We start from the raw sequence: 20758 nt of genomic DNA, 5'->3' as shown, positions 1-20758 counted from the left end.
AATTGGTGGGGGCGGTAGTCCTCAGGGGCAAGGGGCTTGTAGAGCAATGGTTAGTGAAGCATGTCTGGAGCCAGGCCAAGCTACCAATAATGGGCAACTGAAACATTCACCAATCATGACAGTAGAACTCTCAGGGCAGACATTCTAGGAATGAAAAAACAATGGCTCTTGAGTCAGAGAATCTGTATTTAATTTCTACCTCTAACATTTATTTCTAGTGAGATTTTAGCTTTTCTGGAACTGTTTCCTCATTTATAAAATAGATGGTCTTTGGGGGTTATCTTCTAAATCTAGATCTGAAATTGTATGGTCAGTTGTAAATAAAGGTTTAAAGTCCTCCCTGTCCATTGCATGCAGGGTGATAGCCAGCAAAGAGAGAAAGGAAGGAATGATAGAATTGATGTCAGAAAACTTGGCCGTAAAACCTAATTCCTTTGTGACCACTGGCAAGAATCTGTCTCTCAGCCTCAGTGCCCTTACCTATAAAGTGGGTACAACAATACCTTAAATGCTTTTCTGGCAGGCTTGTTACAAAAAAGCTCTTTATGAGCCTTAAGATATTATACAAATGATAATAATTATTATTGGTTATATCTAGTAATTTACAGTATCTTAGAAGTCAAAGTCTATAATGATCTTGAAAGAACATTGGAAAAAAGGGTTGCCACATATGCTATTATTTCTCAATACCTTTGAGCAGAGAATTCATGAACATAACCATTATATCAGCAATTTGGGAAGAAATGCCCATGAAATACCCAGGACTTTACCAGCAGAATCACAGAAATCTAAGCCCTTAATAATTAGAAATCTGTAGAACAGCAAGTATTTTCTTTCTTTATTTTAATGGTAGAAGAAATAGCAGAAATCCAAGCAATTAGGGCTCTGAATTTTTAAAGGTGAGAAATTTCTCACCAAACATTACTCGAATAGAAGGACTTAGGAAGGGTAGTGCTCAAACACTTAAATAAATTACAAAAATATTTTTGTAGACACATGAACTAAAAATAACAAAGTGAGCTCCCCAGTAAAAGAGGTGAAGGAATTTGATAAAGGCTGGCCTTTAATTTGTCTGAAAATAGCAGCAAGCAGGAAGCTCTTAAATGGGATAACATGAAACTTCTAAAGCATTTCCACTGTTCACGACTTCACTAAAGAAGCCTATTTCAAACTATACAAACATTCATTAAAAAAATGTTACAGTCACAAAATTAACCTTCACATTGGATTTCAGCCTTGATTCAAATACCATGAGGCTTTACCAGATAAACAAAAAGGTTCAATCCAACTACTATATATAGGCCCTGTGCTAGGTTCTTAATCAACTCAAAAATTGTATGAAATTAACTCTGCTCTCAGGTGTTCTCCTGAGGTTGAAGACAGAGGTTTTCCAATACATGTCCAAATAAGTTGATCCGAGGCAGCTACTTGGTGCAGTGGATAGAGCATCAGCCCTGAAGTCAGGAAGACCTGAGTTCAAATCCGACCTCAGACACTGAATACTTCCTGGCTGTATGACCCTGGGCAAGTCACTTAACCCCAATTGCCTCAGCAAAAACAAAACAGAAACACACACACACACACACACACACACACACACACACACACACACACACACACACACAAATAAGTTAATCCAAAGCATGTTTAAGAAGAAGAGGATTCTGATAACTAAAGAGATCACAAGAGGTCTTGGGTACCAAGCAATGCTTTGAGGCAGAGGGGAGAGAGAGATGGAAGTGATACATTTGAACTTTGGGGGCCAATTGTGAATTGGAATTCATGGGACCCAGATCCTAGTCCTGGCCTGCCACATACACTGGCCACATGACTGTAAGCCCATGGTAACCAATATCAGTTTCCCCATTTATAAAATGGAAACAATCACATTTATCCTAACTCTTTAAAAGAGTTGTTGTGACAGTCAGATGGAATGTGTTATATAACCTAAGTGATCAAATGTATTTTTATTCCTTTTTTAGTCAGCAAGCATTTATTAAGCACTTCTTGTATTCCAGGTACTAGGCTAAGTGTATCATGATGAGAATACAGACCATGCTCCAAAATCATTATGATACATTTCCATCATGTTTCCATCTTTGCCCAAATAGATCACTGATCCCAATGAGTTTTGGACTTGATTGGCCATTTGTGGTCCCATGTGATCTGAATTGTCCATCTTTGTCCGTTGTCCTTGCTGTGTGTCCCACTCTGCATCCCTTCTGATGATAAGCTATTTGATCTCTCAGTAAGATATTGTGGCCATCATTCTTTCTGTTTAGTAAATACTAGATGACCACTAGCTTCTGCTCTTTGCTGTGGCCCAACATGCTGATATCTACATTATTTTTGATTGCACTGTATAAATGCTGCCCAAACAGTTCTGCCCTGGTCTTCACTGTCACTCTTTGTCATTCAGCTCTATAGGGTTGTAACAGTGAAAGCTGATCCAGGCAGCATTGTGCTTTCTGGTCCATCTGTGGTTTTAACTTGCCAAAGCTGCTTCCTCAACCTCCAGGCCATCTCTATACATTATGCCTTGTGGGCAAAATATTCTTTATGCATTTGTTTTATCAGGGCTCGTCTCTAAACAAAAAATCAGTAAATACCAGAAGCGCCTGGGATTTTCCTTGGAGCTCCCAGGTGATACTGGTGAATGCAACAAACTCATCTGTATGTAGAAAGTGTGAATACATACATTACTCGCTATCAACCATGGCTCCATTTTTTTCCAGTCAAAGTGACAGAACAGTACCACGAGAAAGCTGAGAATAGTTTTGGAGTAACTATGGTTCCCTCTTTCTCTACAACCAAGGGCAGAATGCACAGAACTCACAATGAAAAAGACAGACTCCTACAAAGATCTGCTCTTGGCCAGCATATCTGGAGAGCTGACATTTTGGATTAGATTTCAGCAGACTTAGGAAGCTTAGTGAAGAAGCTGCCATGTGACAAGCAGGTTAGAGGAGAACACTCAAGTATCTCTGATCATGGGCATCTGCCTGTACATTGTCTAAATGGGCACACCCACCTCATTGACTCAACTCCATTCCACAGCCGTCCTGAGGATACCAAGACAAACCTAAAAAAGTCTCTACCACATATTGCCGAAGGAAATCACAAAACCAGATCAATTCATTCTAATTCAGATTGTTAGCAAGGGAGGGAGGTAGCACAATGGGTACACCACCAGGCCTGGATTCAGAAAGAATTCTGTTCAGATCCAGTCTCAGACACTTTCTAGCTGTGTGACCCTCAGCAAGTCACTTAACCCTTTGCTTCAGTTTCCTGATCTGTAAAGTGAGCTGGAGAAAAAAATGGCAAACCCCTCCATTATCTTGGCCAAGATCACCCCAAATGGGGTTAAAAAGAATTGGATATGACTGAAACAAATGAACACCAGTTCTTTATCAGGAATGAGGTAACAGACTCTGGTATTGATGAATACGTCACATTTTTTCCCTTGCAAAGCTGTATTCATTCTTCGTATTCAAAGGAGTAGTTTTGTACCCTCCATGTTCAAAGTTGTGGAAAAATAATGTGTACATATAGTACATGGGGGCAATTAGGTGTCACAGTGGATAGAACACCAGGCCTGGAGGCAGGAAGATCTAACCAGCCTCAAATCCAGCCTAATGCTAATTAGCTGTGTGACCTTGGATAAGTCACCCTGTTTGCCTCAATAAAATCCTCTGTAAAATGAGCTGAAGCAGGAAATGGCAATATCTCTATCAAGAAAATCCCAAATGAGTCACAAACTGTAGCAACTAAACCATAATAATGACTGATTGATGGATATAATAAATAAGGAGATATAAAAATCTGGAATAAAGGATATAATACAAAATACATATGTATAATTTAACAAGAAGATTGGCTCATGGTGTGGCAAGAACAGGGAATGATCACTGCTCAGTCCAAATATTCCAATGGTATTTTCATGATGATGAGAAAAAAAATGAGGTAGGCCCCCAGCATTGTGGGTGGACTGACTCCTTTTGATGAACTTGGTATCCCCATGGACAAGAATTCATAGAGAATTAATGATTGTAATTGTCTCCATTCATTTGAAGTATGATAAGCATTTTCTCTTGGATCTGCTTCATAACTCAGTTATCAATAGAGTGAGGAAGTCAGAACCTTTTCCAAATGAGCAAAGTCAAATATTAATCATTTGGCATAGGGTTTTTTTTTGTTTTTTATTAATTTTATAATTTTAACTTTTTTGACAGTATATATGCATGAGTAATTTTTTTTTACATTATCCCTTGTATTCATTTTTCCAAATTATCCCCTCCCTCCCTCTACTCTCTCCCCTTGATGACAGGCAATCCCATACATATTAAATGTGTTACAGTATAACCTAGATACAATATATGTGTGTAAATACCATTTTCCTTTTGCACGTTAAGTATTAGATTCCGAAGATGTAAGTAACCTGGGTAGATAGACAGTAGTGCTAACAGTTTACATTCACTTCCCAGTGTTCCTTCTCTGGGTGTAGTTATTTCTGTCCATCATTGATCACCTGGAAGTGAGTTGGATCTTCTTTATGTTGAAGATTTCCACTTCCCTCAGAATACATCCTCATACAACATTGAAGTGTACAGCGATCTTTTGGTTCTGTTCATTTCACTCAGCATCAGTTGATGTAAGTCTCTCCAAGCCTCTCTGCATTCCTCCTGCTGGTCATTTCTTACAGAGCAATAATATTTCATAACCTTCATATACCATAATTTACCCAACCATTCTCCAACTGATGGACATCCATTCATTTTCCAGTTTCTAGCCACTACAAAGAGGGCTGCCACAAACATTTTGGCACATACAGGTCCCTTTCCTTTCTTTAGTATTTCTTTGGGATATAAGCCCAATAGCAGCAATGCTGGATCAAAGGGTATGCACAGTTTGATAACTTTTGGGGCATAGTTGAGTTGGATCTTCTTTATGTTGAAGATATCCACTTCCATCAGAATACATCTTCATACAGTATTGTTGTTGAAGTGTACAGCGATCTTCTGGTTCTATTCATTTCACTCAGCATCAGTTGATGTAAGTCTCTCCAGGCCTCTCTGTATTCCTCCTGCTGGTCATTTCTTACAGAGCAATAATATTCCATAACCTTCATATACCATAATTTACCCAACCATTCTCCAATTGATGGACATCCATTCATTTTCCAGTTTCTAGCTACAACAAAAAGAGCTTTGGCATAGGTTTTTAATTGAATTATCTAAAGTTTTTTTTTTTGTTTTTTTTGTTTTTTTTTGTAAGGGTACCCTACTATTATATTGAATTTGTTGAATGGGGGGAAAAAAGGGAAAATATGCCATAACTAAAGTAGAAGCATTTGAAGGTAGGTCAGCTGGCTGGCTGGGAGGTAGCTAACAAAGTGATACTGGGAAGCAGTTATGTAAGAATCGTAGAATCACAGAATAAAACATTCGGAAGAGACATCAGAGGGCAACTAGCTTAACTGGTACCAGATCCAGAGAACCTTTCACAACAGCCCCTAGAAGGGCTGTTTTGTCAGCTAATGTCAAAGGTCCTGCGGCTTCCATTCCACCTTTAGACAGCTCTTGTGGTTAGAAAGGTTTTCTTCATTTCAAGCCTAAATCTGCCTCCTTGAGGCTTCCACCCATTTCTACCAGCTCTGTTTCCTGAGCGCAAGCAGAGCACATCTCATCCCTTTACTACAGTACAGCAATCCGGTATTTGAAGGCAGCTGGGATATCCTTTGGAGTTGTCACTTCTCCAAGTTAAATATCCTTAGTTCCTTCTACTGATCCTCCTTTGGCCTGTTTTCCATTTTTCTCACCATGCTGTGGACCCGATCCAGCTTGTCTGGGTTCTCATAAATATGGCATCCCAAAGTGAATCCATGTGATGTGATTAGAGCAGAATATAGTAGTAAAGCTGTATTTATCTCTTCATGTTCTGAACTCCATGCCTTGCCATGGAACCTATGGTAGCTTTATGATAGGCTTTTTTCTTTTTCTTTTCCTCTTTTTTCTGCCAAGTTATCTTAACTTTACAATTCACAAAAATCCCCAAATATTTTTTCTCCCAGGAATTTTTTTCTAGTTATATCTTCTACATTCTGTACTCTTTAAGGCTGTTTTTTTTAAAAACTCATAACTATTAAAATTCACTGAAATTGATTTGGCCCATAGTTCTACTATGTCAAGATTTTTGGATATAGTCTTTCTCTGTTTTATGTCATCTTCAAATCTTATAAGCATGCAGGCCTCTATCAAAGTAACTGATGGAAATGTCAAATAGCCTAAGACCAAGGTCAGATCCCTAAGGATGCTCCAATAGAAGCCTTCTGAACTTCTAACATTAAACATTGGTGCCTATTCTTTGGGGCTGCTCATTTAGCTAACTTTGAATTTGCCCAGTTGTACTGTTATCTAGCCCCTATTTCCATCCACTACACAGCCATCAAAGTTACTTTCCTAAAATACATGTCTGACTATGTCATCTCCCTACTCAATAAATTCTAGTGGTTCCCTAGTATGTCAGTTATAAATTCTAACATCCAAATTTCTCCATCGCCTGACCCTAACTCTCCAATCTCCTTGTATGTTATTCCCCTTCTTGTACCCCAAAGTCCAGCCATAGTGCCCAATCAACTGTTACCAACATATGGTGTCTCACTTCCTATGTCCTCACATTCCCACTGGCTAATTGCCCTTGCTTGGAATGCCCTCTTTCATCATTTCTACCTTTTATCATTTGTGCCCATGTTATCTCCCCTATGGTAATATGTAATCTCCTTGAAAGCAGTAATTTTCACTTTTGTGAAAAAAATCTTCAAGGCGTATCACATTGCCTGGCACATAGTGCTTAATAAAGCTCTTTGCTTGCTTAATTTTTAAAATAAGTTTTTATTGATGTCTTTTGCTTTTAACATTATGGTTTTCCCCAATATCCCTCCCCTTCCATCTTTAAGAGAACCATTTATTTCTAAAAGAACCACATACAATAATATTTTTTAAAGAAATAGAAGAGAAAAAGTCAGCAATCAAAACATTCAAAAAGTTCTAAAAACGTGTACATCATTCAACAGCTGTGGGCTTCCTGTCTCCATGAAGGGGGCATTTTGGGAGTATCTCAAAATTCTTCTATTTGTTTTTTCTTTATCATTTTGTGGAATTCACTTTTTTTCCCCTGTGTACTTATTCTTTTCATACATATTGTACTCTTTGTATTCATTGGCTCTGCCTACTTCACTTTGTATCAGTTCTTCGAGATCTTTTCATGCTTCTCTGTATTTATCACATTTCTTAGAGTGCAGTAATATCACATCACATTCACATACCATGCTCCCTGTCGATGGGCGTCTACTTTGTTTTGAGTTCTATCACAAGAAGTGCTACTACTGAAGATCTTTATTGTGTATAAGGACTTTCTTCTTATCAAGGTTTTCTTGGAGGAAAAGCCCAGTAATGAATGAAGTCTGTGCTTCAAAGGCTGTGGATATTTTAATCTCTTTATTTACATCATTCCAAGATGCCATTCAAAATGGTTGTAATGATTCACAGCTCTATCAACAGTGCAGCAGTGTGCTTATATCCCCACAATCCTTCCAGCATTAACTGTTCCCATTTTTCATCATCTTTACCAGTTTTCAGAAGAGGGAAAACTCAAGGTTTTTTGATTTGTATTTCTCTTGTTAGTATTTCACTAATTGATTTTTAAGTAAAGTACGCCTTTCTAAAGCCACATTCTAGATATCAATTTCATACCATCAAATCTCAAGTGGTACACATGATATATGCCTCTTTATATTAATATTGCTAGTTCATTCTGTATATTTTCATTGGCCTTTTCACTTCTGTGACACATATGAGGTCATGGTTATTACTATTCTTTTTTTTCATATCATCTCTGGAATTAATTATCCTCTTCTATTCTCAAGAGGCATTGTGTATGGTGAAAATTAATCTCCCCTGGGTGGATGCCCTTCAGTTAGGAATGATTGAGTAAATTGTGGTATATGAATGTAATAGAATATTATTGTTTTATGGGAAGTAATGAGCAAGCAGATTTCAGAAAAGCCTGGAAAGATTTACATGAACTGATGCTGAACTAAGTGAGCAAAACTAAGAGAACATTTCATAGTAACAAGATTAAATGATGATTAGTTGTAATAGACTTGGCTCTTTTCAACAATGAGATGATTCAAGGCCGTTCCAGTAGACTTGTGATGGAAAATGCCATCCATATCCAAAGAAAGAACTATGAAGAGTGAATGTAGATCAAAGCATAGTATTTTTGCCCTTTTTTGTTGTTGTTGCTGTTGTTGTTACTTTTTTTTCCCTTTCTCATGTTTTTTTTCCCCTTTTGATTTCTTTTGGTTTGTTTGTTTTTGTTTTTGTTTTTGCTCAGCATGATAAATATAGAAATATGTTTAGAAGAATTGCATATATTTAACCTAAAAAAAATCAGTCTCTTTTAGAATATAATCTCCTTGAAATCAAGAATTGTTTAGACTTTTGCTTTGTAACCCTGGGACTTAGCACAATTTTCATCCCATAGTCAGGTCTTAAATGCTTTTAGTGGATGGTTTACATTCTAGGCAGTTGTCTTAAGTCCTAAAAATAAAAATAGAAAAGTGAGACAGACTATGTTCTCCAGGAGCCACATTTTAGTAGAAAGAGTAATGTACTTAGATTTTGAGGCCCTAAGTTAGAATTCTGGCTCTGCTGCAAATATGGTCTTGGATAAGCTACTTAACCTCTTTAGTCTTCAGTGTTTTCATCTGTAAAATGAAGGGATTGGTCTAAATGACCCCTCAGATCCCTTCTAGCCCTAAATCTATTTCTGTGATTTCTCTTGTATTTCTATGATATATATGGTATGTGTGTGAACAATGTTCACCCTTCCTTTCCTTTTCCATACAAATTTATCATAGATTTTCTCTAGCATTCAGACAGTTCTGTTTTCCCTGACTTTCATTACGTTCAGTCCATCCAACCCATTATCTTTTTTTTTTTGAGAAATATGAATCCAGTTCTCAAACACCAGAGAGTTTGTCAGTTTCATTTTCCAAATTATGAATTATTTTTTGAGAGCCTTTAACATTTTCATTTTGTTTTCTTTGATCACAAATGTGATGAGATTATATATTTATAATACAAATCTCAGAGTATAATTGTCAAAATAACAATATTTAACTCTCAGTCATACATTTTGATCTAATAACAATTGCACTAAGATGACCTCTAGGATTACTTCCTACCTCCTTTTTTTTTCATCATCAGGGATAATCTTAAATAGGAGTCTTTTCTCTCTATCCACTTTATCCTCTGTTGATTGTGAACTATACTAGAAGTAGAAGGAAGTAAATGTGTCCTTTCCCATTATTCCTCCATAGCCTCTGGTACTAGTATTGACTTAATAAGACTTAAGTGTGGGAATTCTCTCACCCTGATAAAATTATTTTATTCTTTATCATTTTGTTGCTGGTGTTAGTCATTTTCAGTCATGTCTAACTCTTTGTGACCCCATTTGGGATTTTCTTATCAGAATGGTTTGCCATTTCTTTCTCCAGATCATTGTATATTTGAATAAACTGAAGCAAACAGAGTAGAGTGACTTGCCCAGTGTCATACAGTCTGATACCAGATTTGAACTCCAGAAGAAAAATCTTCCTAACTCCAGGCCCAGCACTCTATCCACTGTACCACCTAGTTGCCCAAGTTACCCACTTGGGGAGAAGGGTTTCAGAAGAAAAGAGGGTGATACATGAAAGACTCAAATCTTCCCCTTAAGGAATTAGCTATCTGCCTTCTACTAAACTATGTAAAAAATAGAAAGTAAGAGAAAATATGTATGTAGACTTGGGTCATTTATTGGGTCTGGTATTCCCTGCCCAGCTATGTATTCAGAATTAATGAGACTCAAGAGATTATGACAAAGATAAAGGCCTTCAATGGATTTGTGATCCCAGGAGCATTTTTGAAGAGGAATGAATTAATCACCCAGATATGCTAGGAGGCAGGATTTCTGGAGAGTCCAAGTATTCTGGCCTCTTCCCCAGCCCCACAAAAATAATATGATTTCACAAGGGTTTTGAGGGTAAAGAAGCAAAGACAAATAGCTAACCTTATTCCCAGACCCTGAGGGCTATTTTAGAAAGACACCATTGCTTCCTGGGCAAAATATAAAAACAAAGAATAAAAGTAAAATGCCTTTCTCAAATTTATGTAAATGAACCAACATAATTTATTAATTTTCTCTTGTTTCTGTACAATAAAGACTCCATTCGGTAAGCATATATCAGCATACCATCATCTTGTTAAAAGTCTGAAATGGAAATTGTGAGCCAGCAAAGTGATCCATTCCCAGGAAGGCCGTGGGAGCTATTCCATAGTGCTTCCCCCTTTCCCTAGCTTATCCAGGTTAGCTTCAACTAACCACTGATTTCTGACCTCAGGAAAGAATTGGAAATTTAGGAAAAGATCCAGCAGTTCAGCAGAACTATGAGTCACTGCTGAAAACAAGCCATTCCCACCATCCTGGGATTCCCAGATGAACTAAAAGGTCAGCCTGGATGGTAGTCTGATAGCAAATGCTTATCAGCTCAGAAGCATTCAGCTGCCAATTCCTGTTCCAAGAGTTTACATGCAAAAGAAATTATTCTATGATGATTTTACACTGGGTTTATTTTGTTTCATTTTGTTGTTTTGGGTTTTTTTACTCAGAAGAGTAGTCGAGTTATAATTGTTTGTTGTTCAGTCATTTCAGTCATATCCAACACTTACTGACCCCATTTGGGTTTTTTGGCAAAGACACTGACAATGGTTTGCCATTTGCTTCTCCAATTCATTTTACAGATGAGGAAATGGAGGCAAATAGAATTAAGTGACTTGCCTGGGATCACACAGCTAGTCGCAGTCTGAGGCCACATTTGAACTCAGGGAGATGAATCTTCCAAACTCCAAGCCTAGTGCTTGGTGCACAGTGGCACCCCTAGGTGCCCATTGTAATCATGCATTTCATAAATAGTCTGATAACAGTGGAATTGGCCACTTGTCAATTTGGTCTGTGCCAAACCAATTTCTCTTAAATGTAGATCTGACTGGGTCATTCCCTTATTCCAGAGGCTCCCCATCACCTCCTGGGTCAAATCTAAACTTTTCGATTTTGCTTTTAAAGCTCTTCATGACCTAACTCCAGCCTAACTTTCCAACCTCATCTATCACTTGCCCTACTATACTTGGCAGTCCAGCCAAATTCAGATTATTTCATTCATGTCTCTGTAATACCTAGAGCAGCACCTCCAACAGAGTAGATGCTTGTTCACTGATCATATGTCATATGTAGTCCGCCAGCTCTTGTCTCCGTGCCCACCATGTAAATCCTCCTCACTTCTACCTCTAGTCCCCTCTCTTCCTTCAAAATGCAGCTCAAGCTTCCCCTTCTAAAGGCTGAACCTCCCCTGATCCCATCCACTGCTAATGCTCTCCCTAACTAGCCTGTACATAACCACCTGGTAATTTTCTTAACTTACTGTCTTTATATTTGAAATTTATATACTTAGATATGACCTTGTGCTCTCCCCTGTTCAGATGTAAACTGCTTGAGAAGAGGGAATATTCATTCCTTGCATTTGTATCCCTGATCTGTCTGGTACTTGCTAGGCTAATAAGTGCTCTTTGATTGATTGGCCAAAGGGAAATGGCTGCTGCTTTCCTGGCACTGGGCACTATTGGCAAAGGGAGAGCTTAAGGCCCACTGACTTTCTTGCTCTCTTCCTTGCATACCAAGAGCTCCCCTGCTGAACTTCAAATCCGACTCCAGCACATAGGAAGCAAGAAATGGAAAGAGAAAATCACCTGGACTTAAAGCAATCTCTCTTTCCTCCGAATCCCACTAGACTGCGTTTATACCTTCTCTTTATAGTTTCTTCCTTATAATCCTAATTTTTTGTTTGCTTATTTTATCTCTTCTGCCAAAATGTAAATTCTTAGAGGGCAAGGACTAGAATATCATTCCAGTTCAACTTTTTAATTGATACCTGTATTGTGTCTTATATAAAGAAGTTTAACAAATAATTATTAAATTAAATTATTAAATGTTAGAATATGCAAAGGCATATAAATATATATAATTATATGCATATAATTATATATATATATACGCAGACATACATATGTATCTACACACATATGTTTATATATATGCATACAGATACATAACTTTCCATATAACTGTTCTTTTATAATCCTATGTATTTTATTTTATACATTATTCTGAGACTAAATTTCACCAAACTGCCAAAAATACAAAGATACAAAAAAGATTAAGAATCTCTGAAGGGAAAAAATGTGCTGATAAATGTGGAAATATGTTTAGAAGAATTGAACATGTTTAACCCATATTAGATTGTTTGCTGCCTAGGGGAGGGAGGGAGAGAGAGAGAGAAACTTGGAACATGGGGTTTTACAGGGATAGATGTTGAAGACTATTTTTGCATGTGTTTTGAAAATAAAAGGCTTTTCCCCCCTGAGGCAATTGGGGTTAAGTGACTTGCCCAGGGTCACACAGTTAGGAAGTATGTGTCTAAGATCAGATTTGAACTCAGGTCCTCCTGACTTCAGGGCTGGTACTCTATCTACTGTACCATCTAGCTGCCCTGTAAAGGGATATTTTTAAAAAGAAAGAGAGAGAATATGGAGCCTCACTTGCTATTCTATCACAATTTTTCTAATTTATTTTGTATAATTTTTTTTTTTAACAAAGGAACTTGCTCAGTCTTTTTCCATTCTTTTGTATTTTTGCAGGAAAAACATTCAAATTGGGAAAACACCTTTCCAAATTTTAACTCTGATACTCCTGAAAAAAATAAAAAAGAAATGTGTTTGCTTCTTTTTTTAGGCTGTCCAATACTTTTTCCTCTTTTTAAATTCATGTATAAAAGTGAATAATCTTCCCGTTGATAATTCTTATCCTAATCTCTTCTCCAGTTGTATTTTTTTTATGTTTTTGTGTGTTATATTTACTTATACATGTATCATAGCCCTTCACTAGGCCTCATATTGTATGATGGCAAATCCTCTATGATCCCTGATCTTTGTATAACTCCACCATTGATCTGTACATAGGAATTGCTTGCATGTTTTTTGGGTCAATGTTGACATAGGGGCTGTAGCCATATTTTTACTAGTTTCAAAATCTGGTTCTATTAGAAAAGATAGATGAAAGCTCTTTATTTACCTACTTTCCTTGCATCATTTTCCTTCCTTAGATAACTTGAGTTTGAGTAGCCCTGCTTTTTCTTCCTTGACTGATTCTGTTCTTTTGTTTTGAAGTAAGGTTATATGTATATGTACGTACACATGTGTGTGCACATATATGTTCTGAGTCTTATAGGAAGATGGCCCACAGTCAGATAACCTGGTTTACCCATATTCAGATCTGTAATGCTCCAGTCACAACCCATCCATGATGCCCAATCTCAGTAACTCTGAACCAAGTCCTTCCATTTGTCCTAAGAGATCTACCCAACATACTAGGAGACCCCTTTGCTTTATCTTGGCAATGTACAAATAATGTCAGATGTCCAAGCTGTCCATTCCTTATCTTTCAGTCGTGTGATGGGTGACCAGTCCAATTACTTTTTTCCCCCATTGGTACATTTCTTTGATAACATTCCTTAATAGCAGCAAGCTTCTGAGTGCTTACTCTGTGTCACCTACTCTGCTAGACCCTGAGGTTACAAAAGTAAAATCCTCTCTGCCCTAGAGGAACTTAAGAATTATTAGGGACAAACAACAAGCATGTAGTAAGTAAATATAAAACACATATCACATAATTGGGAGAAGAGTAATGACTGGAGGAATTGGGAAAAGGCCATTTTGTCAATTGAGCGGAGACTTGAAGAGAGCTAGGAATTCTCATAGTGTGGGGGTAAGGAGGGAAAGTGTCCTAAGTTAAGTTAAAGTGGTAGAAGAGAATGACAAGCAACTTCAAGAGATCACTTAACTGGAAAACAGAAAGCGGGATAGGGAGTCAAAAATTCGTCTGGAAAGAGGGAAGCAGATAGAGAAAGACTTTCAATATAAAAGTTTCCTTTTTATTCCTTTTTATACTAGAGGTAATAATAAAGAACAATCCAGGAGAGTGACAGTTTGGCAGCTCTGTGAGACACAGATAGGAGACATGGGTGACTTGAGGCAGGGGCCCGAATTTGCAAGGCACATGTGGGGAGGTTGTGGAAGTAGGCTCAACAAGACTCAGCAGCTCGCCAGCTAGAAAAAGAGTGACATTGTTTATATCACCTCTCCTCAAGGTTCCTTATTTATAATATGCTCCACCCTTTCACACCCACCATGCACCTCTCCATTGCTTTGGGGGTGATCATATATGATCACATGAGCCATAAAATCCATCCCCCTCACACTTTTTAAAAAAGTGATAATATATGGGAAGCCAGGTGGCGAAGTGGATAGAGCACCAGCCCTAAAGTCAAGAGGACCTGAGTTTAAATCTTTCTAGCTGTGTGACAAGTCACTTAACCCAATTGCCTCAGGAAAAACAAACAAACAAAAAAACAACAACAACAAAACATGATAATACTGAATAAGCATGATCAGAAAACTCAAGAATGTGTAGGGATTTTTTATCCTATAAGGGTTGGTGTGGGACTTCTTTGACTCACTCATCCTCTCACATTCTTATCTCCCAGAAGCCCCAACATGCATGGGGAAGACCAATGCATCCTGTACTCATGGGATACAGTTTGTCATTTTGAATGTGTATCTCTTTATCCCTTCATACCTTCTCATATTACCTTTTATTAGAGATGCATTTATGTTTACTTCCCTGCTTATTATTGAATTCCTTGCCATCACCTCTATAACTAAATATCCATTGTGGCCACATCCTTTTATTTAAGAAAATTCCCAGTTTTCCTAGCTTAGAGAATGAAATTTTCAATTTTAAATGCTTGGAGTTTTTATGTGGTTTAAGTGATAGAAGAAGAGTGTCCAAAAAGCTTTAATTATTCCGTTCATCCATAGCTTATTGGGACCATTGTTTTGCTTCCCAATTTTTTCAAGAAATTTTTTAACTTATTTTGGCCATATATTGGATTTACTGCCTTATAAGGTGATAGAGTTAGGTTCATGGGAAGATTTAAAACTTTGCTTTTAATTGAAGCATTACTGGCTAGAAAAGCCATTTCTGTGAATGTGTTTTAAATTCACTTTGACTGCTATCAGACATACTTCAAGAGATATTGTATGTTGGAGGTGGAATCAATATAGTCTGTTAGGCAAAAATACACTACTTAGGTAGGCTGACTGGCCTTTGAGTCTAGAAGTTCTGGGTTCAGGTCCTACAGGCTGAGTACCACACATCTCTTTTTAGGAGTATTTAGGCAGAGAAGTCATAATCAGAAATCCATTTTTATGAAGATTTTTTTAAAATGTATGAAAGCTACCTTCCTTTTTAAAATCAGAACTAAACTGGATTTAACCTATTCTTTTTAATAGCAAAACATTGAATTTCCTCAGACAAATGTAGTCACAGTGAAGTTTATGTTAAAAATGTCAGGACTGATGGAATTTCTTCAGTAAGCCCTGAATTGTTGTCCCTTTTCTTATAATTGTCATTCCCACAATTCCCTGGTAGGTGAAGGTGATTTGATTGGTATTTTATATCTGCAGTAGATACGAACTTAAAATCTTTTATTAATTAAGTTTACATGTAAGAAGTTCCTGAAGATTTTGGAAATTATGAATCTTTCTTTCTTTCCCGTTATGCCAAAGGGAATTCTGGCTGCTAATGAAACTCCTCCCGATGATAGCAGCCCCCACTTCTTGAATCCTGCATTAGCCTCTTCTTCAACAACAAGCTCCACAATAAGCTTGGAGAAGAAACCGGAAGACAAGGGAGACAGCCCTTTCACTACTGCTGAGGGCCAGAAGAGTGTCCCACTGGCTGTGACTGATGCCCTGGAACACATCATGGAACAGCTGAACGTCTTAACCCAGGTGAGCAAACACAGACTGACAGAACATTTGTGGGGTGGTCATCAGCCAGACCAGGCCTAAAAAGAGCCAGGGCTCAGACTCACTAGAACTAAAGCAAAGTTCTCCTGCTCTAGTCAAACCTGCGATAAAAAGTCCCCCTGTTCAGAGAATTGCCAGGGAACTGGGGCTCCCCCATTCTCCTCTTCCTTCTCTTTGAATAGTCAGTGTTTCTCATCTTAGCCCAGGGCTGACTCTTCCTGCCAGGCTCACAGCCCTTCCCCTCCTTTTCTTCCATGAATCTTTAGTCTCTCCTCCTTGCTGACTCCTTCTTCATTCTCCTTTCAGACCTGCTCAGGTCTCTTACAAAGCACCTGCACTTGTTGGGGAGCTTTTCCTTGGGGCATATTGCAAGCATCTCACTCTCTATCTCTGCCCCTTCTCACCACCTGCTCCAGCCAGACCTGCATAGGTACGTGAACCCCATGGCCCATACTTCTGTCCTCTTGCCCTCGTCCAGGGCACATTCTTTCTTCTGCTCATTCAAGGCCTATTTTCAGTCTGTTCCAGACAAGGAGCAGCAGGAAGACACTCCTTCCTTAAGTAGGCCCTGAAACCTCACAAAGCTATTCCTCCCCCAGCATCCTCAGGGCCCCTCATCTTATCCCTTGCACACAGTAGGCACTAGATAAATGCTTGTTAAATAAGAGAATCATTGCACTGCTTAGCTAATAAGTGCAATACAGATAAGGATTTCTTTGATGCCCTGTGACCAGAAGGGAGCAGCACAGACCCTTAAACAAAGAATAGAATATTGTGCCATATATTTGGTCTTGTTCCTAAGAGCATCGATTTTTGATTCAGGGACTTTTGTTTGCAGCATTTTCCTATTAGCTCATTGTTTTTGTATGCATGGTTGTGACAGCAAGCTTTTAGGTCTTGGGAACTTAGAAAAATAACTGTCTATGATTAATTATGATCTCTGTTTAAAATACATTATGCTAATGTCATGCTCATTTCTGTGGCTACTTCAGCATATACCTCATATTATCTTAAACCTTCACTCCCCTCCCACATTTCTCTTCTCCTTATCCCCTTGACCTTTTTGGTTTTAATTCTTTGGATGTAACCTGTAGATTTTGAGGAAGAAAATCCCTCTGATGTAGATTCGAACACTGCTTGACAATTTTGAGTCTCAGAGAGTGGGCTGGAACAGGAAGATATCAATTCCTTGCCCAGGGTCACACCGTCACGTCTGTGTCAGAGGGGAAACTTGAATCTAGGTCTTCCTGAGTCCAAAATCCCCTACATCACATTGTCCCTCACCTTTTTTGTAGGATACTTGGATGCAGGAAGGGTAAAGTCTTCAATTAATGCACCTATAGAATCTTGCTTTTGAGAATTGTGCTCAGGATCAGGAAGTCTGGGTTGCAGTCCTGCCTTGGCCCATCTGGGCATCAGACCCTGAACAGGTCCTATCACCAGTCCTCTGAGACTCTCAAGTGAAGAGCGGGTGTCCCCTGGACTTGGCAGGGGAAGTGTCCTGCTCTCTGGAATCCCAGCCCTTCCATCTCCTCAGGGTTTTCTTTGTGGAGCCCTATGTGGGTTCTGTGGGCCTGGTGAAGCCCAGAAGGCTGGAGAACAGCTGGTTTGTCCACCAGCATAGGTTTGCTCTGTGTCACAACATCCGATTCCCATGCTCATCATCTCTGTGGCCAGACTTCCATAAGCCACGGGGCATTTCCCCCTCTCAGAGGCCATTTCCTGGCAAAAGCCTCTCAGTCGGCTTGAGGTTTGATGCTCACTTCCCTCCTGGCCCCCAACTTCCTCTTGTTATCAAGTGGCTTTTCCCTTGCTCGTCTTTCCCAGTGCCGCTCCTTGAGGTGAGGGATGATTCCTCCTCTTTCCCACTTTGTCACCGTCTGGACCACAACCTCTAAGTCAACTCAACTTCTTCCTAATTTTTTTAAACTAAATCTCTAGTTGTTGGGGTGGGGGACTTGGTTGATGAGGAAGAGTCAGAGTAGGGAGGGTTAAGAGCTGAATCCTCACCCAGCTTATTTTTCAGCAAGTCCATGCTTCACTAGGCCATCCTCCTCCTGAATAAATACATTCTGATTCATTTTCTTTCAGATGACTCATGGCTTCCTGGCTAACTCAGACCTGGGCGGTTTGTAACTGTTTTTGAATTGGGAATCAATTAAAATTCAATTATTTACATTTTTAAAATGGGAAGTTGTGTATAGCAAGGTGCCCTGATCTTAAAACTCTTGAGAGTCTCAGAAGGAACTTTTAAATGCCAGTGATTTAGAAATGTGGATCATAAAATGGAAAATTCATATTGGTGTGAATTAAATCCTAGAACTGAAGTTGCCTGCTTGTTGGAACCTTTTAGTTCCTCAAATCCACCATTTTGGAAGGAGATTCCTGCCCACACATTGGCTTTATGTTATTTTAAGCTGCCTATCCATATGCACTTTAAGATGGGATGAATGGGATGATTTAAGCTGTGTCTTGCCATTGGATTGGAGATGGACAAGCATGGGGACAAATCAAGGTTTTAGCCTCCTCAATTGCAATCACCTCAAGCATCTATCAGATTGTCAGTAGAATGGGTTCAAAATAAAAACTGAAAGTCAGGAGAATCTAATTTCCTCACCCTTTCCACTCTTCCTAGTTCAGGAATTTGTAGTCTTTGGATCCCAGAAGGATTCTATGCATAAATTTTATGGGGTCTGTGCACTTGTATAGCGAGGGGGGAAATTCATCATTATTTTCATTTACCTAGCCAAAATTTAGCATTTCCTTCATTTATTTAAAAACATAATTCTTAGAAGGGGCCTGTAAGTTTCCAGAGGTCCATGACACTAAAAAGGTGAAGAAACACGTGGAAGAAGATCCCTTATTCCTTAAAAGCTTCATATTTTTCCTCCTCTCCCAGACATCTGCTGGAATTGTTCAGACCGGCATGCACTTTAACTTTACTTGATTAGCACCTGGAGTTCTTATATTTACTGTCTTATGAACTTGTTTTAAAAATATTTTGGTAGCTATTTCAGTAGAATAGATTCCCTTTGTAATCAATCCTTTATATTTTATTTTATTTTATGCTTTTAAAAATATTATTCTGCTGGACACTTAACCCCAATTGCCTTAGCAATAAATAAATAAATATTATTCTGAGAGGTCATCTATAAGCATCTAAAATGACTGTCCTACAGGATCAGTGATCCCATAAAGGTTAAGAACCTGTCTCCCAAGTTCTGGTGTTCTGTGCCCTCGTGGCAAATATAATGAATCTCATGATTGTAATCATGACTTGTCCATTTCATTGTCCTCTTTTTTTGTAGACCGTATCTATTCTGGAACAGCGACTAACATTGACAGAGGATAAATTGAAAGACTGCCTAGAAAATCAACAGAAGATTTTTAACAGAGAACAGAGAAGTTGAAGAAAAAGTTTGAATAGACTGAATGCCAATGAATGCCTGTTTATAGGATCTTAGAAAGGTAATAGGTGACACTTCCTGTACTTCAACAACAAGCAGACCATTACAGCATTTCTTAAGTCTGAGCACCAGAGTAAAATCAAATAAAAAAACCCAAAAACTCATATACAAGGACTAACATAAACATTTACAGGGATGGCATTCAAGACCAATTGAAAATAATGACATTTGGAATTTTTTGTTTCTATTTAGTTATATAGTTGTAGCTTCTCTGTGGTGTGTGTAAGTGGATATGAATTTCCCCCTGTAGTAATCAAAATGACAGTTCTCATTTAGCGGCTAGATCCTGCCATGTTAAGAGCCCACTCTTGGAATGTAAATTAGTCACATCACATTAGATGTAACTCCTTTAAGCATAGAATGGGGTTCTTTAGAGAGCAGAGCTTACAAAAGGACTTATATTGGCCTCCACAAATACGTTAACAAATCCAGGGAGTAGGTTACTTACCTGACCACTCTCAATTCCATTGAGACTTTTACTAAAAAATAAAGCTTCCTTTCTTAATAATGCCTTGAAAAAACAAAAAGTCTAAAAAGGATAAGATTTTCCCCAATAAGTTAACATATTAGGTGTATACATGACTTTTGACTGACAAAATGATGCACAATGGAGTTTTTTGGTTTTTGTTTTTGCTTTGTTTTTGTTTTTTTTTTCCCCATTTATTTTCCACTGTATTGCTGGCAGTCAGCTCCCTCCCTCCAAGGGGAAATAGCTGTCATTAAGGACAGTGAATAGATACAGAAACATGGAAGCACTTAATTTCTTTCCTTTGAAAGATGAATACACTGCACCAATGCCTGGAAGCAAGGGTTCTTAAAGATTATGTTAATGTGATTTCAGGATGCTCAAGAGCCAAAAAGGAGCAAGAGGGATAAAACACATTGCAATATTACTGGTTAAGAAGGGTGACTTCTGGCTCCTGAATAGTAAAGCCCTTTTTAAAAAAAAAAAAAAAAAAATTTAACCTGCCTCATCATCTAACAATTTTGTCACAAATGGTGGTTGAAAAACATAATAAAAATGAACTGAGCCTTACTAAAGAATCTTGATTTCAGATTGAGTTTTGTTTTGTTTTATCTTTTTTTTCTTAAAACAAGGTTGAAGATAAAAGTAAAGAAAACCAAGCAAATTATTTAAGCACATGAGATTTTACAGTCATATGTTAGCTTGTGTATTTGGTCACGGTTATCTGATGACTGTCGTTAACTATATGTATGTAATCTATATGTTCTATTAACTGGTATCAAGATCAAAGGGAGCACTAA

At 38.2% G+C, this 20758-nt stretch overlaps 1 protein-coding gene across 4 annotated transcripts in view; it reads left to right on the top strand.

Annotated features, from left to right (window-relative positions):
- POC1B (POC1 centriolar protein B) overlaps window positions 1-20536 on the top strand; it is a 97728-nt gene extending 77192 nt beyond the window's left edge. For 3 of the 4 annotated variants that reach the window (XM_074271110.1, XM_074271113.1, XM_074271112.1), the window contains exons 11-12: window positions 15783-16007; window positions 19334-20536. In XM_074271110.1, the coding sequence (XP_074127211.1) occupies window positions 15783-16007; window positions 19334-19435 (327 nt within the window). In that variant the 3' untranslated portion in view covers window positions 19436-20536. Of the gene's footprint in view, window positions 1-15782; window positions 16008-18116; window positions 18154-19333 lie in introns of all 4 variants that reach the window. The other variant, XM_074271111.1, reaches the window with a different exon arrangement.
- Window positions 20537-20758: the final 222 nt, after the last annotated feature.

The sequence above is a fragment of the Sminthopsis crassicaudata genome, chromosome 5, assembly GCF_048593235.1.
Source record: "Sminthopsis crassicaudata isolate SCR6 chromosome 5, ASM4859323v1, whole genome shotgun sequence".
In the NCBI taxonomy this organism is placed as follows: Eukaryota; Metazoa; Chordata; class Mammalia; order Dasyuromorphia; family Dasyuridae; genus Sminthopsis; species Sminthopsis crassicaudata.
This window is presented reverse-complemented; position numbering and strand designations above follow the sequence as displayed.